A 23,220-nucleotide genomic window follows, 5' to 3' on the forward strand; every position below is an offset into this window, starting at 1 on the left:
CTAGACAAAGAAGTTGGGATTAAAGTATTTTATTTCCCTAAAAAGAAACAAACCTGAGTTGTAGAGAACAAACTTGTGGTTACCAATGGGGGAAGGGTAGGGTGAGACGAACTGGGAGAGTGGGATTGACATATATACACTACTATGTATAAAATAGATAATAATGAGAACCTACTGGCATACAGGCCAGATATGAGAGGGAGTTGTGGTGGCCCAGATCAGGGAATCCGAGTCCAGGTTGGGTGAAGAGGACATCTGTACAGGAAAGCGGCCCATCTTCCTGGTGTCAGACAGAGTCTGACCAGCAGGAGGAGGGCGCCCATGTAGAGGAAGGCAGGTGGGGACGGTTGCAGTATGAGCAGGGTTAGCAGTGTGTCCACACAGAAGAGGTGTTGAGTGCAGAGTGTCAGAAGCCAAGATGGGTTAGGAATATAGGAGAGGTGGTACACAGCAGGCTGTCTCAAGCAGAATAAAAAGAGCATTCATACAGAGGAGGGGCCAACTGCAGTGTGTCAGAACCAGAAAGAGGTGGAAAGTGACCACTCATGGGGGAAGATAGGCAGCACTGACTGCCAGAGCCCAGGAAGGCAAACAGGGCATTGGCATGATGTGATGTGTCAAGAGACCCAGCAGGAAGAGGGAGGCTTCCAGGCTGGGGAGGAGGCAGCAGTAGAAGAAGGAGACTGGTTACATGTAGGAGAACTGATCAATAAATAAATATATTGGGGGCTTTCCTGGTGGCGCAGAGGTTAAGACTCTGTGCTCCCAATGAAGGGGGCCCAGGTTCAATTCCTGGTCAGGGAACTAGGTCACACATGCATACCACAACTAAGAGTTCACATGCCACAACTAAGGAGCCCTCAAGCCGCAACTAAGGAGCCCACCTGCTGCCACTAAGATCCAGCGCAACCAATAAATAAATAAATATTTTTTAAAAAAGTAATAAATATATTGAGAATAACTGGAGCCAGATTTCTCACTGAAGGAAGTTAAACTGAAGAAAGTGAAGAAGTTAATTACAAATATGGAAAGGGGAAAACTAGAATAAACCCTGTGGTGGTGGATTGAAATTAGAGCTATCTATGTGAACTCATGGTTTTCGCTACGCAAAGATATAGAAATACATTTGTCCATGTGTGTTAGTTTGTGTATATATATGCATATGTGTATGTATGTAGAGACACCTGTAGCTCTTTCCACACAGAGGGCCTGGAATGGTGGCAATAAGTATACCTAGTAACCAGATCCTCAATACCCTTGGCCACTAAAAAGAACCAGGGCTTCTTAGAAAACGTACAGAATGAACCTGAAAAAATATTTTGGGCCAATAAACAAGAAAATGCTCAGAGAATGATGGGAAGATGTAAAAAGTTTAAAGGAGGTCCCAGGGACTTGGAAACCTATATACAATATGTTCCTACTTTAATTAAAATGAAAAAACATTTTAAGACGAGATAAAAGCCTGGAAAAATCCATCAAACTAGTAGTAGTGATTATCTCTGGGCGACGGAATTTAACTTGATTTCAATTTCTTTCAGTACTTTCCTGTATTATCATTCCTTTTCTACAATTAACAGAAAAATACACACATAATGCTAATGATCAACTTAAAAACATACTAAAAATAATTCGTTCAAAATTATGTATCTAGGTAAACAGGAAAACTAATGAAATGATAATCCATAAAACAGACTGAAAATACTTCATTAATGTCCAAGAATTTCCATTGTCATGAAACATTATGCTTAGAGAACTATTTATTAAGATCCTTAGTTCTTAAAAATAGCTGTTGACTGACCTGAAAAGGAGAAATACAATTAAAACTTAGGGAACAAATCGGACAAATAATGAAATGGAAGACTCACCTATGAGAAATGTTAAATTTCTGGACAATCCTTTTCCCATTGGCTAACCAGATCTGTATATTAGTGATGGGTTCCAGACTGTTTAGTGGGACAGTAGACCACTTATTTTTATTCTCAACTTCAACAGTCTTCGCTTTAGAAACAATTTTTGGGGTAGCACTAAGAAAATCCAGACAACAAGTCAGATGCATGTTTTTCATTAAGCAGAACTTTATCTTTAAACAATTACTATAAAAACTTTACAGTAAGTATAGCTTTTCGGAAGATTTTGGCTAGTCACAGCTGTTCCCTAACACAAAAAGATATTATTAGTATCAGTTATATCCATCATACACGATGATCTTAGGAATCTAGTAAAATTATGCACATCTCAGCAATTTGTAAGCTTGTGGACTGTTATGTAAGTATACCAGAAGAGTGTACTTATGTACTTGAATCGTGCCTTCCAGAACAATTTTACAGTGCTGACAGATCCGTGGACTTTACCTTTACCTACTCCCCAGGTTAAAAGTTCTAAAAGAAATGGTAAGTTCTCTGTAGAGAACAGTCCTTGGGTTATAAAGGAAATGAAAGGAAACAAAGTATTCCCTCATCACTCTGAAAGTCACATTGGGATATTTTTCCATGTGTGGATGAATATGCATTTATATACCTTACCAATCTTCATAATTAATATATGAGAATTCATAAAAATGAAAGCAATCCTATATTTAACCTCTTTGCATATTCTGCCATAGGCATAATTAGATAAGATGAATACTGCAAAGTCTGAAAATATCGGGCTGGTCAAAAAGTTCGTTCGGGTTTTTTGGAAGAGCGTATGAAAAACCCGAACGAACTTCTTGGCCAACCCAATAAGTAAAGGCTCTGATACTGATACTAACTTTATCAGGCATTATTTCACTTTTATTACCTCAAAATTCACATACTGATCAGAGGACACAATGCTGAAGGCATTGGTAACTATAATACACAACCTTATATCCAAAAGCTAGCCTAGGTACTCTGTGACATTAATGGCAAAGCTCAAGTGGTGGGTGCAAGGGAGAAAAAATGATTTATCCACCCAATTTTGCCCAACGTCCTCACTAAGCCAGGCACTTTTGATCGGACGAAACCAAAGAAGCCACCATGACTTTTTAGTATAGTGCCAGCATATGTTAATTTACACTAAGGTGAATATGACTTAGAAGTTCTCATAAAAGTTAACATGAAAAATCTCATTTCCAATGGGAGAAATGATAACTCTATATGTGTGGTCTACATAGTAAAATAATGACAAGCTGAATATCAGTCAAACCTCTGCTTATGGAAATTACAGATCATGAGCCTACTCACCTTCCCAGTCTGTGACCCTGTCCTGAGAAGGGCTGGAACACAGGCTTCGTTGACATACATACTTCATTTTTCTTATCTTCAACTTTAACATCGACCTCCTCTTTATCAAAAACTCCCTGTAATTCTAAAGGTAATTCCCTTGGAAAGTAAAGAAAGAAAGTGATAAAGCCCCTAATATGTTTTTTCTTTCTCTGAAAAACATACTGTGCATGTAAAAAGAATAGAAAAATATACAGAAATAAGAGGCATATATATTCTATACAATAAAAACTAGATGTATTTAAAATAATACAGTAAGAGAAAAATCAAGCTCTTATTTCATTCTTTAAAATGAAAATATAGCTACAGGCTGGTTCTAGAAAAACAAGACATAAAAAAATGTAAACACATGTAGACTTAAGAAAGAAGATGACAGCTCCCTCCCCCCAAAGTGACAGTCCTTATAATTCCACTCTCACTCTAATAAAAAACTTTGCGGTGTATCTCCTAAATTTTCTCTCGTATATAGTAAAATTCCACATAATAATTATATTTTTTCCAAAGATGGTATCATTCTATGTACACTATTCTGTATTTTGAAAACAGCTTTAACAACAAAAAAAGCAATATACCACAGAAATCTTCTCATGTTAGTATATGGATATATGTCATTCATTTTTACCACATGCACATTGTTATTCTGTTATAAAGTAGATCAAATGGTACAAACATATAAAATACTCTTTTCATCTTTTTCTTACTGATTTGTAAGAAATATGTATATATTCCATTTACAGGATATATATGAAACAAGTATTCCCAGTTTGGCATTTGATTTTACATAATCAAATTTATCTTTCTTATATTGCTTCTGGGATTCATGCCAGCTATAGCTATATGCAACAACATGGATGAATATCCCAGAGAAATAAGTTGAGTAGACACAAAAAATAAACACATTGCATTTACATAGTTCAAAAAAACAGATAAAATGAAAAAATTATAAAGAAAAGCAAAAAACCATAAAGAAAAGCAAAGAACAACTTACTACTGAAGTTAAGATAGCATTACTTCTGTGATATTACTACAAATAATGTGTAACTTAATCTTATCATGAGGACGAAGTCAGATAAATCTGAATTGAGAGACATTCTACATAATTTGGGCCCATGATCTTCAAGTGTCAAGGTCATTAAAAACAGACAAAAACAAAAACTGAGAAACTGTTCCCTCCTGAAGGAGACTAAAGAGACATGACATTTACAAGCAATGTGTAATTCTGAATTGGATGCTTTTGCGATAAAGGATAATATTAAGATAAAAAGTGAAACTTGAATACATTCTGAGGAATAATTGGTAATAATATTATACATCAATAGATGGTTGTATTGTGGTTACATAGGAAAATATATTTCCTTTTTAATAAAAATACAAACTAAAGTATTCAGGATGATGGGGCATCACTTTAGCAACTTACTCTCAAATGCTTTTAGAGAAGTTCTTTGTACCACACTTGCAACTTTTGTATTAGTGTGAAAAAGATTCCAAATTAATTATATTATACAATAAAGAGCCATTTAAAATCTGTATATACGTTGTACATATACATACATACAGACCTATATGGGTATGTATATATTGAAAATTGGTTAGATGTAGCATACTATCAACCCTTCTGAAATAAAAACTGACCAAAATAAGTACATTACACCATTAAATTGATGTTACACATAAAATCATGTGTTAAGGACAGTGCCATAGGACAGATATTAATTTTGTGTATCGTTTTAGGAAAGCAAGAACATGAATATGAGCATCAATTGCTGAAAGAATGTTCATGCTTTTTATTCATTAATTTTCTTTCTATCAATCTATCATGAAAGAGTAATCGGAGGTTCTGTTAGAACTTTAATTATATGAAAACATAGGAGTAAGGGACTTCCCTGGTGGTCCAGCGGTTAAGACTCTGCGCTCCCAATGCAGGGGGCCCAGGTTCCATCCCTGGCCAGGGAACTAGATCCCACATGCCAAAACTAAAAGATCCCACATGCTGCAACTAAAGATCCAGCATGTATCAACTAAAGATCCCACATGCTGCAACTAAGACCTGGCGCAGCCAAATAAATAAAATAAATAAATATTTAAAAAACAAAGAAAAGAAAAGGAAAACATAGGAGTAAAATCTTCAAGGCCCTGTGGCCTGTGTGCCACAACTACTGAGCCCACATGCCACACGACTGAGCCTGAGCTCTAGAACCCGTGAGCCACAACTACTGAGCCCGCGTGCCATAACTACTGAAGCCCACGTGCCTAGAGCTTGTGCTCCGCAAAAAGAGAAGCCACCACAATGAGAAGCCCACGCACTGCAATGAAGAGTAGCCCCCAGTCGCCGCAACTAGAGAAAGCTGAGCACAGCAAGGAAGACCCAATGCAGCTAAAAAAAAAAAAAAAAAGACACGTAGGGCTTCCCTGGTGGTGCAGTGGTTGAGAGTCCGCCTGCTGATGCAGGGGACACGGGTTCGTGCCCCACTCTGGGAAGATCCCACATGCTGTGGAGCGGCTGGGCCCGTGAGCCATGGCCACTGAGCCTGCGTGTCCAGAGCCTGTGCTCCGCAACGGGAGAGGCCACAACAGTGAGAGGCCCGCGTACCGCAAAAAAAAAAAAAAAAAAAAAAAAAGTGAGTTAATTTAAGTCAGCTTTTGGTTGGTCAGAATTCAAATTCCTGACCCTTCAAAACTACACCTGTGGTTCTTTTAAGAAAACTCATCTTATGAAAAAATCTGAATTTGAAAAAGTGTCTTTGAATGCACAGGAACATGTGAACAACATTAAAAAGAATCTTCTAAATGAAATATATCTAAAATATTCTTCTTGGACTTCCCTGGTGGTGCAGTGGTTAAGAATCCGCCTGCCAATGCAGGGGACACGGGTTCGAGCCCTGGTCTGGGAAGATCCCACATGCCGTGGAGCAACTAAGCCCTTGCGCCACGACCACTCAGCCTGCGCTCTAGAGGCCTCGAGCCACAACTACTGAGCCCGCGTGCCACAACTACTGAAGGCCACGCGCCTTGAGCCCGTGCTCCGCCACAAGAGAAGCTACCGCAGTGAGAAGCCCACACACCGCAACAAAGAGTAGCCCCCACTCTCCACAACTAGAGAAAGCCCGTGGGCAGCAATGATGACCCAACACAGCCAAAAATGAATTAATTAATTTTAAATAAATAAATAAATAAATAAATATCCCTCTATTTACAAAGACTGCTTACCCTTTTTTGATGGAGTTCAGAAACTGCTGACTTGCACCATCAGAATAACTTCTGAAATCATCATTGACTGTGAATCCATTTTTCCATAATTTTATACTTACATCTGCCTGCAAAGCAGTAACAAACAAGATGCATCATGTTAATAAATGAAGTGTACTAATAAACTAAAAGCCCCTTGAAACTTTCTTCTATCAGTGTATATTTTCTGTATCAATCTTTTCTTTAAAATAGAGATATAACTGACATATAACCTTGTATTAGTCTTAGGTATACAACATAATGGTTTGATATATATATCTATTGCAAGATGATTACAGAATAAGTGTACTTAACATCCACCACCGCACAGAGCTACAAAGTTTTTAAATATACCATTCTTAACAGCAAGCTTCAAATGTAAAATATCAAAAATTATAATGTATACATAAAATATGGTTCATAATGAATAATATTTTAAAATAATTCATTAATAATTTTCCTTAAGAGAGGTCATTTGCAAAAATATTCTGTGCCCTGTCTAAAAGGACACTAAAGCTTTCTGGCCAGAACAGACTTCTCAACAGTTTAGAGAATGACTCTGAAATGACTTGATGATTAAGAATAATAAAGGGGGAAAAAAAACTATGAGTAATTAATGGCTATTCCTTCAAATATAAACTATCAGTGTTACTGTTATCAATATTTCATCTCTCAACATCTTGTTGATCATCTCCTAAGAACATTATTTATTCACTCATTGAATCAAAGAAGTCACTGTAGAAATACAGAAAGGTTCAGAAATACAGTAGGATGCAGGGATGCTTCAGGCTGAACACAGAAGGACTTATAAAAAAACATTTAAGAAAATAGACTATTAGAGGCCTTCCCTTGTCTCTAGCATTTATTCATTCAGCATATGTTTATTGAGTGCCTAATATGTAACAGACACTCCACTAAGATGTTAGGGAAAACAATCACAATAATGATAGCATATATTATTAGCCTGCCTGCCTATCTGTCTATCTGTCTATGTACTTATCTGGGAGAGCACTTGTGTGTACACTTACATGTACCAAACACTGTTTAAAGTACTTTCCCTACATGTATTTATTTAATCCTCCTAAAATCCACACAAGGTGGGTATTATTATCCTTTTTATAGATGGGAAATTAGAAACACAAAAGATTAATTAAATTGCCCAATATCACATAAGTAAGGGTGGAGCTGGGGTTGGAATCCATACTCTTAACCACTATGTTATATTACCTCTTTTTTTTTTTCCTATAACCAAACTGCCAAGACTCTGCTCTCATGGTACTCACAGAAAAGAATGAGAACTAAAAAAATTGTACAAATGAACTTACTTACACAAAAGAAATAGAGTCACAGATGTAGGAAACAAACTTATGGTTACCAAGGGGGAAAGTGGCAGGGAGGGATAAATTGGGAGATTAGAATTAACACATATATAAAACAGACAACTAGTAAGGACCGGCAGTATAGCACAGGGAATTCTACTCAATACTCTGTAATAACCTATACAGGAAAAGAATCTAAAAAAGAGTGGATATATGTATATGGTTAACTGACTCACTTCGCTGTACAGCAGAAACTAATACAACATTGTAAATCAACTATACTCCAATAAAAATTAATTTAAAAAAAAGAAAAGAATGAGAACAAAACAAATAGGAAAAGAGTACATAAAGGTACTGAGGAGGGAAATTCCCTAGCAGTCCAGTGGTTAGGACCGGTACTTTCACTGCTGAGGGCCCGGGGTTCAACCCCTGGTCAAGGAACTATCCCACAAGCTGCATGGGCCAAAAAAAAAAAGACACTGAGGAAAACAGAAGAAACTTAAAAACAAAAATGCAAAAACGATAATTAATACACTTATATAAGAGAGGATGTTTGAAAGGGAGTAGGAGGGAATATTCAGGGAGCAAAAGAGCTTTTAGCAACTTAAAATGGAAATTAAACAAAAGGATTGAATATAAGGTTGAAGAAATATTACAATTAAAATAGAACAAAACAACAAAGAGGTGGAAAGCAGGAGAAATAATAAGAGACTCAGTCCAAGAGATCCATTATCTAAGTAAAAATATTCTAGAGAGACAGGAAACAGAGGGGAGCAAAATATCGAGAAGCAACATGAGAAAATGTCCTAGAAGAGTAAAATACAAGTTTCTGTATTGAATGAATGAAAAAGAATCTATACCAAGGCCCATCAGAACATGAGGAGATTAAAGAAAAGATTCTAATAGGTTGCAGGGAGCAAAAACATGCCACACACACAGGCTCAGATGCCAAAACAGCAATCTATCAATCATGTGTGAAGGCAGAATAAAGGCAAGTTCAGGTGCGCAAGGTTTTAAGCCATCCATTTCCCACGCACTCTTTTTACACGCACTTTCTGCATAAAACACCTCAAGACTGGCTTCATAAAAGTGGAAACATACAGGGTAGGGGTTGGGAGAGGCACAGAATTCAGTGCACCAGAAGTGAGAAGAGAGATAAATAAAGTGCTCAGCATCATAGATTCCAGGGCAGCAGCAGTGTAACTCCCCTAGAGGACATCGGAGAAAGAAGGGCTTCACCACAGTTGTCCTTCAGAAAAAAGTAAACTGGTAAAATTATCTAATATGTTCAAACATACTGGAAAAAGATACAGCCTTCTATCAGAGTTCAGGGATAAATTAATGACAGCCACAAAGAAAATAAAGGCAATATGGAAGGGAAAAAGCTACTAATTCTAGTGAAAATTTAAAAGGCAGTCAGGAAAAGAAATATCATCACACACTATATGACTCAGTGATGCTGGACAGTATTTACAAAGTCATAAAGATAGAAACAATGATCATTGATTTAATCCCAAATTATGATATAATTATGTTAGTCAAATGAGAGGAGGTGGTTTGGGGATGAGGGGAAGGAAGAATAAGAGCTAAATTCTCATTTTCTATTTTTAAAAAGTCAATACATAATTTGAAAAAACTAAAAAATCAAGAACTATCATTTTTAGTATATTCTTAGAAATACAGTCTTTATACAAGAAGAAATAGTTAAGACTACCTCTGGGTAGTGATTACCTCTGGGAATTAGATATCATGGCCATGGAGGAACCGGGCTGCTATTTTTCAACCTAAGCCCTTCAGACTTCAGTCTGAAGAACTAAAGAACTCTCTTCGAGCTCTCAGTGCAGGGGGTCCGGATTCGATCCCTGGTCAGGGAACTAGACCTCACATGCGTGTCGCAACTAAGAGTTTGCATGCCACAGCTAAGGAGCCCGCCTGCCGCAACTAAGACACAGTGTAACCAAATAAAATAAATAAACAATATATTTAAAAAAAATTTTAAGGCAAATTAGAGTAAAGGGATCTCTTTCATGTCTGACTTCGAAAAGCCAGCTAGATTCTCATAATTGCTGCTGCCTTCAGTCTGCTGTGATATGGCATTTTGATTGAAGTACATTAAAAAAACCAAAAATCAAGCCTCAAACAGATATGTAGTTGCAAAAAGCATTTTAATAGCTTTTCCAAGATACTACCTCAAAATGTAGTAAGTGGTAGTATCTCAAAAGTTAGTTGAGGGCTTCCCTTGTGGTGCAGTGGTTGAGAGTCCGCCTGCTGATGCAGGGGACACAGGTTCGTGCCCCAGTCTGGGAAGATCCCACATGCCGCGGAGCGGCTAGGCCCGTGAGCCATGGCTGCTGGGCCTGTGCGTCCGGAGCCTGTGCTCCGCAACGGGAGAGGCCACAACAGTGAGAGGCCTGCGTACCACAAAAAAAAAAAAAAAAAAGTTAGTTGAAAATATCACATGATAACCCATATGTAGAATCTAAAAAAATGATACAAGTGAATATATTTACAAAACAGAAACAGACTCATAGATATAGAAAACAAACTTATGGCTACTGAAGGGGAAAGGTGGGGTGAGGGATAAATTAGGAGTTTGGGATTAACAGATAAACACTACTACATATAAAATAGATAAACAACAAGGGACTCCTGCATAGCACAGAGAACCTATATTCACTATCTTGTAATAACCTATAATGAAAAAGAATTTGAAAAATATATATAACACATATATTTTATATATATTATATATATCATAAATATTTTTATATACATTATATATATGATATATATTATATATATATATAAAAACTGAATCACTGTGCTGTACATCTGAAACTAACACAACTTTTTTCTTTTTTTGGCCATGCCGCGTGGCTTGTGGGATCTTAGCTCCCCAGCGAGGGACTGAACCTGTGCCCTCAGCAGGGAAAGCTCAGAGTCCTAACCACTGGACGGCCAGGGAATTTCTTAACACAACATTTTAGATCAACTGTACTTCAATTAAAAAAAAAAAAAAAGTCGAGGGACCTCCCTGGTGGCACAGTGGCTAAGAATCCGCCTGCCAATGCAGGCGACACAGGTTCCATCCCTGGTCTGGGAAGATCCCACATGCCGTGGAGCAACTAAGCCCGTGTGCCACAACTACGGGGCCTGCGCTCTAGAGCCTTCAAGCCACAGCTACTGAGCCCACGTGCCACAACTACTGAAGCCTGTGCGCCTAGAGCCTGTGCTCCTCAACAAGAGAAGCCATCGCGGTGAGAAGCATGCACACTGCAACGAAGAGAAGCCCCCGCTCGCCGCAACTAGAGAAAGCCCACGTGCAAAAATGAAGACCCAACGCAGCCAAAAATAAATAAATAAAAAATAAATTTATTAAAAAAATAGTTCAGAATCTGAACATGGAATCTTAAACTTAAAGGTATATTTATTAATATGACAATAATCCTATCAGAAATATCTTTTAAGTTTTGGGAAGCTGTCAAGTGCATGATGGCAGGTTATCAAAATTCTTACTTTCACTTAAAAAAGTTGATAAAATCGTATCTTATCATTTGCAATAAATACTGTAAGTTGTTTCCCTTGAAGTGTCAGATTTACTTCATACATTTTGAGAAAATGTCTGCAGAATATCCAAGACTGAATAACTAGTTGTCTGTAAATCACTTTCATGTAAAAACAGTACACCATGAAAAAGCAGAGTGTTCAGCTTGTATCTCAAGCAATGGTACTTTTCCTTAAGATACTTCTGTATATTGTAGAAATGTTTTACATACACTTCATATTTTATCACATAGAATATTGTAAGATGTGTATTAAAGAGCTGGGAATTAATGAAATGTGTCAATTTTACTGCTTCATCAAGGAAATTTTTAATTGAAACGAGTGTTTTTTCCCCCTGCAAGTTCAAGGAAAGAATACAGTAGTTACTGGTACAGAGTAGTGTCACTACCTCAATTCCTCCTAAGGTGCCAGTTTTGCCTACCACTGCTTTTGCAGTATCGGTGCAAACTCAACACAGTGAAAACAGTAAATAGTATCTTACTATTATTATGAAAACAGTTTTGACCTCTAAAGGGCCATATGTTGAGAAGCACTGGGAAAGAAAAAATTTATGGACACTTACCTGTTTCTTTTGTTCAGTGGGAGACAAACATTTGGCACCAACCTTCTGAGCTTCCTCAAAAAGGCTGTCAACAAAATATTCACAATTTGTTTGTTGATTATCACTAAGAGGTTGGTGGTCAGATCCTGTTTCACAAACCCTATACACACACACAAAAAAAAGAAAAATAAGCACTATTAACCATTAATTCTCTTAAAATTTTACACAACTTGTTTTAGTTAAAGGATCTAGAACTGACATGCTACCTCTACGCCTGCAGTTGAGACTCTCTTCTGAATTAACACAGGAGATATGTGGCCTCGGGAAGTCGTTAACACTTGTGGTCCAGAGCAGGGTTTCCTCAACTTCAGTCCATTGATATTTGGGGAAGGTTAATTCTTTGTTGGGCAGGCTGTCCTGTACACTGTGGGAAGTTTAGCAGCATCTGTGGCCGTTAACCACTAGACGCCAGTAGCATGGACAACCCCCAACCCCCCAGTGTTATAATAATAAAACACATCTTTAGACAATGCCAGATGGCCTCTGGGGGTGGGATGGGCAAAACTGCACCAGGTTGAAAACCACTGGTCCAGAGTAAAAAAACGTGTTCTTTGTAAAGCTCTCAAAATGGCTTTAAAGGGGGTTACTATGTACTTTTTGGTAACACAAAGCACTCTTGAAACTAAAGGTGGTAAGGTGTGAGGAACAGTCATAATCATAGTTTTGCTCCTTTGCACACTTCAGAATGAAATTTCCCACTCAAGACTTTCATCTGTAGTGGTTTAATACTCTACTGGGTTTTTTTTTTCTTTCTTTCTTTCTTTCTTTTTAAATTGAGGTACAACTGACATACATTATTTTAGTTTCAGATATACAACGTAACAATTCAATGCTTGTATGTACTGCAAAATAATCACCACAATGTCTAGTTAATTGTTAACATCCATCACCATACATAGTTACAGAATTTTTTCCTTGTGATGAGAACTTTCAGGATTTACTCTCTTGGCAACTTTCAGATACGCAGGACAGTGTTATGAACTAAAGTCTCCATGATGTACATTATATCCCATGACTTATTTATTTTATAACTGGAAGTTTGTACCTTTTGACCACCTTCCTCCATTTTGCCCGCCCCATCTACTGTTTTTGTATGTGTATGTGTGTTTATATTTTGTCATATAAGAAATATTACCTAAGATTTTGTTTGATAAAAGGATGGTTTCTGGTTGATCTTTTCTAAAGTCACATAGAAAATTCATAAATGTACTGAGAGATAATTTCTCAGATTTCTCAGATAATAATCAACACTTCTATAGTTCTTACACTGTGCCAGGATCTGCAAGGCAGATATTTTTATCCACATTTTATAGATAAGGAAAATGAGTCACAAAGAGGTTAAGTTACATGTTAGAGATTACACAGCTAGTAAGTGGCAGAAACAGAATTCAAACCCTGTTAATCTGTCTTCCAAGTCTATGCTCCTAGCCATGATACATTATAAAGCCTCTCTTAATAGCTAATATTTATTAACCATTTATTAGTACATGTTAGGAACTTTTCTAAGCGCTTTACATGTGTTCACTCTTTCAATCTTCACAGTGACCTAAAAGGCACATGTTGTTTTGTTTTGTTTTTAACATCTTTATTGGAGTATAATTGCTTTACAATGGTGTGTTAGTCTCTGCTTTATAACAGAGTGAATCAGTTATACATATACATATGTTCCCATATCTCTTCCCTCTTGCGTCTCCCTGCCTCCCACCCTCCCTAGCACATGTTGTTTTTATCCTCATTTACTAGGTAAAGAAAAAGCTTAAGCAATTTGCCCAAGATCACAAAGCTATTGGTAGGCAGAGCTGGAAACTGAACTCAGGCTTCTAATGCCCCTACTCTTTTTCAATTTATTTATTTATTTATTATTCGTTTTTGGCTGCGTTGGGTCTTCATTCAGGGTCTTCATCCCTGAATTGTATACTTTAAATGGATGAGTTATATGGTATGCGAATTACGTCTCCACAAAACTGTTAGAAGTCCTAAGTTAATTTTACTCTTTAAACTCAGTCATTCAGGGCTTCCCTGGTGGCGCAGTGGTTAAGAATCTGCCTGCCAATGCAGAAGACAGGGGTTCGAGCCCTGGTCTGGGAAGATCCCATATGCTGTGGAGCAACTAAGCCCGGGCGCCACAACTACTGAGCCTGCACTCTAGAGCCTGTGAGCCACAACTACTGAAGCCCACACATGTACAGCCCGTGCTCCGCAACAAGAGAAGCCACCACAATGAGAAGCCTGCGCACCGCACACACAATGAGTAGCCCCTGCTCACCGCAACTAGAGAAAGCCCACGCGCAGCAATGAAGGCGCAACACAGCCAAAAATTAATAAATGAAAATTAAAAAAACAAATTAGTCATTCAACTGGGGCTTCTGTGGTGGTCCAGTGGTTAAGACTCCGTGCTTCCACTGCAGGGGGCACGGGTTGGATCCCTGGTTGGGGAAGTTCTGCAAGCCACAAGGTGTGGCAAAAATAAATAAGCAAGTAAGTAAGTAAGTAAATAAATCAATAAGCAAGCCATTCAACTTATTTCTGTGTAGAAAAGAGTTAACGTAGCAGGCCTAACTGTTGCTATCCTTTTTACTTTTCTCATGAGTATGGAATTTTAAAATGTGCCTAGTCCCCAGTATAAACCCTAGGCTCATTTCCAATGAACTTCCCTGGTAGACAACATCTCACACGTGCTATATAACTTACTACTGGAGGAATTAAGTGTGTGTCCTGGTGGCTGCACTGGGCAAGGACTCCTAGAAGCTTATGCCTGGTTTCCCCTGGACTTCACCCCCTTGCAAAGTATCTTTTCATTGCAATAAAGCTTAGTCATTAGTATGACTATAGGCTGAATCCTGTGAATCCTCTAAGCAAATCATCACATCTGGAGGCAGTCTTAGGGGCTCCTGACATAACCTCACAATTATATACTTAGTATCAGATATTTATATAAAACAGTAAGTACTCTAGTGAAAAAATAATAAATAGTATTTGTTCGGTATAGAAAGTGTTCACAAAGTATTTGTAAACACCTGTCTCCTTAAATGGACTATGAATGAAAGATATTTACCTTTTCAAGTATTTAAAACACAGAACATAATACAAAAATAAATATTCCACTTCAGAGAAGTGAGAATAAAGAATTTTGTATTAATAAGAACGACAGACTTTGCATCTACCATTTATTGGGTGCCTGCTATATGCTAATACGATGCTCGGTGCTTTAAATTGGTTATCTAATTCTTACAAAAACCTTTCAGGTAACTATGTACACCTCCTCCTTTTTAGATGAGATACTGAAGCTCAAAGAATCTACCTAAGTTGCTCAAATGCCAGAGAAGTAGTGTTAAGACAGAGATGGGATTCAAACCTAGGTTTATCTGATTCCAAAGCCATTATATTTCCACTATGACTTCAAGATGGTATAACACAAGAGGCTAATGAAGTAATAAATAGTTACTTTAATTTCCCTCTTAAATAACAGAAATAATATGTGGGCAGAGAGAAATTTAACACTTAAAAAAATTAATCACAAAAAGACTTAAAACTTGACTAAAATCCATTTAATGCAGCTATGGAAAAAAAAACTTTAAAGTACATTACTATTTGGTATTTAACAGATAATCATCATGAAAACTTAAGTCAGTGAAACGTAAAAAGAGAGAAAGACAGTAACAAAGGCATTAATAACAAAGAAAATGCATAAATTAACTCACCATTCTTCCTTTATACTTTCAAGATTATCTACTTCTTTCATTCTCTTTTGCCTTACTGTAAAAGTAAAAAGAAAAATAAGGTAAAGTTCTTAATACAGTATTTTAAATAAATTCATTCCAACATACGCATTAAGATTCTTTACCATTAAGTTATTATGTACTCCTAAAGTAGGTCTTAAGACCCCTAAAGGGGTCTTCAGAACAAGTGAACTAACTCAAAGCTGTCACTTTCACTTAAAGTAAAGCAATAAAAAGTAAATTTTGGATTTGGATAATCTGACAAAAGAAAGATTTCATAAAAGTTATGATGAGAGGAATTCCCTGGCGGTCTAGTGGTTAGGACTCTGCTTTTACTACCAAGGACCCACGTTCAATCAATGGTTGGGAAACTAAGATCCTGCAAGTGCTCGCGGCCAAAAAAAAAAAAAAAAAAAAAAAAAAAATTTATGATGAAAAATAATGTATGCTTTGGTCTAATAACAAACAAAAGTGAATGTAAACATTTCACTCAATCTCCAATAGTAACAAAATATCAAATCAATATAAACTCATTCTTTTTATTCCAATGTAGATGTTTTTATTGTCAATATTCTTTTTTTAAAACATCTTTATTAGAGTATAATTGCTTTACAATGGTGTGTTAGTTTCTGCTTTATAACAAAGTGAATCAGTTACACATATACATATGTCCCCATATCTCTTCCCTCTTGCATCTCCCTCCCTCCCACCCTCCCTACCCCACCCCTCTAGGTGGTCACAAAGCACAGAGCTGATCTCCCTCTGCTATGCGGCTGGCTGCTTCCCACTAGCTATCTATTGTACATTTGGTAGTGTATATATGTCCATGCCACTCTCTCACTTTGTCCCAGCTTACCCTTCCCCCTCCCCACATCCTCAAGTCCATTCTCTAGTAGGTCTGCAGAGTGAAGTCAGTCAGAAAGAGAAATACAAATACCATATGCTAACACATATATATGGAATCTAAAAATAAAACAGAAAGAAAAAAAGACCAAAAAATGGTCAGAAGAACCTAGGGGCAAGACGGGAATAAAATAGAGCTCCTTCACAACAAGAGGAGCCACCTCGGCCAAGGACGACCCCGCAGTGCACAAGGCGGCAGCGCATCTGCGTCAGGACGGAAGCCTGAAAGGGGAGCCGTAGGGAGGGGCCAGTTTCAACTGCGTCACAGTCGAATTCGGCCACACAATTGCGTGTTTGCTGAACCAGCCACTACGACTCTTAGATCCCACTCTTATAGTTTGTACTTGAAGCAATTTTGAAGTCGATTTTGACCGCGATCCTCTCTCACTGCGCAGGCACCGGTCCGATTCTACCAACCCTTAGTGAGAAATGATCTCGACGGCGGAAGTGGTGGAAGCAGAGGAAAGGGAGGTGCTAGGCCGCTAGGTCAAGCGCACGCGTTCGGAGGCCAGGAAGGAGGCGGAAGAGGGTGCCCGGGGGAAGAGGCTGAGCGAAGGGTTTGAATTTTCTCGGAGAAAGACGGGCCGGCCACGAGGAGAAAAGAAACAAGCCGCAGCAACATCTAAGCCCTTGAAAGCATCCCGAGAGAGGGGGGAAGGGAAAACAGCAGCCACCAGCGCAACCACTTGTGTCTTCCGGCCCTTCCCACCTCTCTTGCCCACCCCCACCAGCCCACGCTGCCTGGGACTTGAAATCTGTGGCCGAAGGACCGTCACCACATAACTTCAAGAATAATCAACCACCCTCCCTTCCCAAACCCACCCAAATTCACTCATCCAGCGTTTCCTTTTTTTAATCCACTCAGAACTTTTTTTCTAAGACCCCCCCCCTCCCTACATGGAGTTGGGTGGGGGGGGGAATGAATACTGAGTTGGCCTTTATTTTTTTTAAGGAGACTTTTTGATCCAATGAGGCCCCCCAAATAATTGAGTTTTGGGTCCTCGTTGGTTGTTTTATTTTTTTTCTCCAAAATTTTAACCCCCTCCCCCCGTGAGCCCGAGGTGGATAAAAACCTCGATCATGGGTTCGGGTCCCATAGACCCCAAAGAGCTTCTCAAGGGCCTGGATAGCTTCCTTAACCGAGATGGGGAAGTCAAGAGTGTGGATGGGATTTCGAAGATCTTCAGTCTGATGAAGGCAGCACGAAAGATGGTGAGCCGATGCACTTACTTGAACATTCTCCTGCAGACCCGTTCACCAGAAATATTGGTCAAGTTTATTGATGGTGGTGGTTACAAGCTTCTTAACAATTGGCTGACATATTCAAAGACAACCAACAACATTCCCCTCCTGCAGCAAATTCTCCTGACCCTGCAGCACCTACCACTCACTGTTGACCATCTCAAGCAGAACAACACAGCCAAACTGGTGAAGCAGCTGAGCAAGTCAAGTGAGAATGAAGAGCTCCGGAAGTTGGCCTCAGTCCTTGTCAGCGACTGGATGGCAGTGATCCGCTCCCAGAGCAGTACCCAGCCCGCTGAGAAAGCTAAGAAGAAACGGAAAGAAGAGGGAAAGAGTCGAACCACCCCTCCTGAGCGACCGTTGACTAAGGTAAAGGCTGAGACTCGGGCCGAGGAGGCCCCGGAGAAGAAGAGGGAGAAGCCCAAGTCCCTCCGAACCACGGCGCCCAGTCACGCCAAGTTCGGCTCTACCGGACTAGAGCTGGAGACCCCGTCTTTGGGGCCTGTGAAGAAGAATGCCAGTGCAGTGGCGGTTTCTGACAAGTACAACCTTAAACCCATCCCCCTCAAGCGTCAGAGTTCCACAGCTGCCGCAGGAGTTGCTGTGCCCCGTGCAGAGAAGAAATACAAGCCACTCAACACAACACCCAATGCCACCAAAGAGATCAAAGTGAAGATCATCCCGCCACAGCCTGTGGAGGGCCTGGGCTTTCTGTATGCGCTCAATTCAGCCCCTGTTCCAGGCATCAAAATTAAGAAGAAGAAGGAGGTGCTGTCAGCCACAGCTGCCAAGCCAAGCCCATTTGAAGGGAAAACGAGCACAGAACCGAGCACAGCCAAACCTTCTTCCCCAGAGCCAGCACCTCCTTCTGAGGCTATGGACACAGAACGTCCAGGGACCCCAGTTCCCCCTGTTGAAGTCCCAGAGCTCATGGATACTGCCTCTTTGGAGCCAGGAGCTCTGGATGCAAAGCCAGTGGAGAGTCCCGGATATCCTAGCCAGCTGACCCGGAAAGGCAGGAAGAGGAAAGCTGTGACCTGGCCTGAGGAGGGCAAACTGAGCGAGCATTTCTATTTTGAACTGGATGCAACTGAACGAGTGAATGTGAATAAGATCAAGGACTTTGGCGAGGCAGCTAAGCGAGAGATACTGTCAGACCGACGCGAGTTTGCGACGGCCCGGCGTCTGAGCCACGACAACATGGAGGAGAAGGTGCCCTGGGTGTGCCCCCGGCCCCTGGTGCTGCCCTCGCCTCTTGTCACCCCTGGAAGCAACAGCCAGGAGCGGTACATCCAGGCTGAGCGGGAGAAGGGGATCCTTCAGGAGCTCTTCCTGAGCAAGGAAAGTCCTCACGAGCCTGATCCTGAGCCCTATGAGCCTATCCCCCCCAAACTCATCCCCCTAGATGAGGAATGTTCCATGGATGAGACCCCATATGTTGAGACCCTGGAGCCTGAGGGAACCGGTGGCTCAGCCGATGGGGCGGGCGGTTCCAAGTTGCCTCCTGTTCTGGCCAATCTTATGAGAAGCATGGGTGCCGGGAAGAGCCCCCAGGGTCCTGGAGGAGGAGGCATCAATGTGCAGGAGATCCTCACCTTCATCATGGGTAGCCCTAACAGTCATCCCTCAGAGGAACTGCTGAAGCAACCAGACTATTCAGACAAGATCAAGGAGATGCCGGTGCCTCATGGACTCTTAGGCCCTGGTCCCATAGCCAATGGTTTCCCACCGGGAGGCCCTGGGGGCCCCAAGGGCATGCAGCACTTCCCCCCTGGGCCTGGCGGACCTATGCCAGGTCCCCATGGGGGCCCTGGGGGTCCTGGTGGGCCAGTGGGTCCTGGTGGGCCAGTGGGTCCACATCTCCTGGGTCCCCCACCCCCTCCCTGGGGGGGTGATCCCTTCTGGGATGGCCCAGGTGACCCCATGTGGGGTGGCCCAATGCGTGGGGGACGAGGTCCGGTGCCATACCATAGAGGCCGTGGTGGCCGAGGCGGGAGTGGACCACCTCCAAATGGACGAGGGGGCCCAGGTGGGGGCATGGTCGGAGATGGTGGGCATCATCCCCATGAAGGCCCTGGTGGCGGCATGAGCAGTGGCAGCGGACATCGTCCCCATGAAGGCCGTGGCAGTGGCATGGGCGGTGGGCATCGCCCCCACGAAGGCCCTGGTGGTGGTGGCATGGGTGGTGGCAGTGGCCATCGTCCTCATGAAGGCCCTGGTGGACGAATGGGTGCCGGTGGTGGACATTGGCCCCATGAAGGCCCAGGACATGGGGGGCCCCATGGCCACCGGCCTCATGATGGCCCTGGTCACCGAGGCCACGACCATCGAGGGCCACCCCCTCATGAGCACCGTGGCCATGATGGCCCTGGCCATGGCGGAGGGGGCCACCGAGGGCTTGATGGAGGCCACAGCCATGGAAGAGACATGTCAAATCGCCCTGTTTGTCGACATTTCATGATGAAGGGTTACTGCTGCTATGAGAACAACTGTGCCTTCTACCACCTGGGTGTCAATGGGCCCCCCCTGCCCTAGGGCCCACCTGCCCACCCCGCCCACACTCCTGTGAACTGCAGCCTTGCTCCTTCCACCCTTTTATGGCTTCTGTGAGGCCCGTTTTCCCCTTTCCCCAGCTGATGAGGAGCCGGCCCCCTCAGTGCCCACCTGCCTGGGTTCCTGGGGGTTTTCTGATCACTGGTGTGCATTGATGTACATATTTTCCTCCAGTATGGGGAGGAGAGAGACTGGACACATTCTGTACCCTGGACTGCTGAAGAGGAGTCCCGGTTGGCTTCACTTTTTGAGGAGATTTGCCCTTTATGCCAAGCGCCTCTCCGGTATTACCCTTTATGCCTGAGAACCTAAATAAAGCTGGTTATCCTGGAGAACACCTCTACTCTCCTCCTGTGGGTCCTCCACATGCACACAGAACTCTGACACGGGATCAGATGCACTTATGAAATCATCCCCGCCAAATTCATGCTTCCTCGTGGGGTGGGGAGATGGTAAAAGGGGTACTGTGTATCCCACTGCACTGAGAGGACTCAATCAGGCTGGATTTGAGTTCTGGAATACATCATCCCCACTCCTCCCCTGACACAGGCTTTACATTGAGTCCTTTCTCAAGTAACACGTTGCAATCTTCCGTGAACACCCAAGTTTGCATCATGGGTATGCTAGGTTCAATGAAGGCAAATTCACATCGGCATCTGGTGAAAAGTTTTAGCTGGCATAGGTGAGGCCACTGGTGGTGGTCCACCCTTGCCTGCAGCTCATTCTGGAAATTAAAACACTTCAGTGAGACCAGCTTTTCAACTGAAGCCCGGTGTGCTGGGCATGCCAGTCACACTACATGCACTGCCTCTGGGAGTTAGCGCGCTCCTGGCCCCCATCTGGAACCTTGTGGGTGTGAGGCCTCCAGCTCCCTTGAATCAGCCACCTCTAAATCTCCACCAGGTGCCTTCCTGGGTGGATTCGATAAGATGACCTGCCCTCTCCCAGCCCTCTCCTTCACCTGTCTCAGCATCAGTTGTTTTCTATGAAAACAGTGGATTGGTTGGGTTTTACGCAGGGTCTTGGGTTAGAGCCACAGTGGTTTTGAGGATGAGTATTTTCTTTTTTCTTTTGGTTTTGTATATTTTGTACATTAAGAATAAACAGTGGAAAGAGAAGCATTTAAAAAAAAAAAAAAGAGGAGCCACCTCAATGAGAAGCCCACGCACCACAACTAAGAGTAGTCCTCACTTACTGCAACTAGAAAAAGCCCACGCACAGCAACAAAGACCCAACGCAGCCAAAAATAAATAAATAAATAAAATTTTTAAAAAATGGAGAGAAGCAAGAGTGAAAATAGTTATTGTTCGGGGTGGGGGTAAAAAATTGTGGATTATTTTCTCTCTTTCCCAAACTTTCTGCAATACTCTTTTGCCCTTACAACAAAAATAATATAAGAAATAAGGAAACAAATCGATGTTTCAAAGAGCCCAAGCCATCTGCCCGTTTTTTTTTTTTGCGGTACGTGGGCCTCACACTGTTGTGGCCTCTCCCGTTGCGGAGCATAGCCTCCGGACGCGCAGGCTCAGCGGTCATGGCTCGTGGGCCCAGCCGCTCCACGGCATGTGGGATCTTCCCGGACCTGGGTGCGAACCCGTGTCCCCTGCATCGGCACGTGGACTCTCAACCACTGCGCCACCAGGGAAGCCCCCATCTGCCCTTTGAGAGGTCCTGGAAGCAATGACAGACTAGAAGCAATAAGCATACCAAAAGCCTACATCTTGGCTTCTAACTAAAATTTTCCAAGAAAAGGAATCATGGCTCCTTAGAGAAAAGACTGATTCCAGGGTTGGACAGAGAAAGAACAAATGAGCCCGAAATATCTTGCACCAGAAAGTAAGATGGTGTTCAGTGAATGATGAAGACATATCAAAAGGACACTGAAGCCACCTGAAGGGGTTCCCACTGGACAAGTCTGGGAAATGGAACATCAAAGTAAATAATGATACTAATGGATTATAGCTCATTGAATACAACAAAAACCCATGAGGAGTCCATACTATTAGATCTTAAAAAATCAGGAAAAGATGGACTTTTAAATAAATTCAACAGTCATATGGAATCACCATTACCAAGATAAATTCCAGATATATCCAAGATCTAAAGGTGAGGGTGATGTCAGCAAAATGAAAGAATAGGCAGCTCCAAGCTCCTGTCCCCACAGAAACATTGAAAAACAAGCAGAAACTATTAGAACCAAGTTAGAACTCTGGAAAGTAGTCAAAGGTTTACAGCTATCAAGCAAATGATGAATCAAGAAAAATACAACTTAAAAACAGCAGGGAAAACAAACCAATTCAAAACTGGGCAAAGGATGTGAACAGATATTTCTCCAAAGAAGAAATATGAGTAGACAATAAGCACATGAAAAAGATGCTCAACATCACTAGTCCCAATGAGATACCACTTTATACACATCAGAATAGCTATTATTTAAAAAAACAAAAATAATAAGTGTTGACAGGGATGTGGAGAAATTAGAACACCAGAATATTGCTGGTGGAAATGTAAAACAGTACAGCTGCTGTAGAAAAGGATTTGGTGGTTGAGGCATTACTCACAATAGCCAAGAGGTGGAAATAATCCAGATGTCCCTCAACAGATGAATGTCTGAACAAAATGTGGTATATACATACAACGGAATATTAATTAGCCGTAAAAAGGAATGAGGGTTTCCCTGGTGGCACAGTGGTTGAGAGTCCGCCTGCCAATGCAGGGGACACGGGGTCATGCCCCGGTCCGGGAGAAGCCACAACAGTGAGAGGCCCACGTACCACAAAAGAAAAAAAAAAAAAAGAAAGAAAGGAATGAAGTTTTGATAGATTAAGGGACTGGGAGAAGAGAGGAATGCA

At 41.4% G+C, this 23,220-nt stretch overlaps 2 protein-coding genes across 4 annotated transcripts in view; one reads left to right on the forward strand and one right to left on the reverse strand.

Moving 5' to 3' along the window:
* The window catches only part of UBXN2A (UBX domain protein 2A), a 31,218-nt gene that overhangs the window by 3,338 nt on the left and 4,660 nt on the right, over positions 1–23,220 (reverse strand). For all 3 annotated transcript variants that reach the window (XM_081254855.1, XM_081254856.1, XM_081254854.1), the window contains exons 2-6: positions 15,653–15,707; positions 11,913–12,051; positions 6,450–6,556; positions 3,204–3,341; positions 1,866–2,024 (exon numbers count right to left, since the gene is read on the reverse strand). In XM_081254855.1, the coding sequence (XP_081110981.1) occupies positions 1,866–2,024; positions 3,204–3,341; positions 6,450–6,556; positions 11,913–12,051; positions 15,653–15,693 (584 nt within the window). In that variant the 5' untranslated portion in view covers positions 15,694–15,707. The remainder of the gene's footprint in view (positions 1–1,865; positions 2,025–3,203; positions 3,342–6,449; positions 6,557–11,912; positions 12,052–15,652; positions 15,708–23,220) is intronic.
* LOC308627686 (serine/threonine-protein phosphatase 1 regulatory subunit 10-like) lies at positions 17,231–20,350 on the forward strand (the record flags this gene model as incomplete). The annotated part of the gene is made up of 1 exon (XM_081254018.1): positions 17,231–20,350. Exon 1 carries the CDS (start codon positions 17,654–17,656, stop codon positions 20,348–20,350), a length of 2,697 nt encoding a protein of 898 aa, XP_081110144.1. The 5' UTR covers positions 17,231–17,653.

This window comes from Mesoplodon bidens (assembly GCF_964165515.1).
Source record: "Mesoplodon bidens genome assembly, chromosome: 14".
Classification (NCBI taxonomy): Eukaryota; Metazoa; Chordata; class Mammalia; order Artiodactyla; family Ziphiidae; genus Mesoplodon; species Mesoplodon bidens.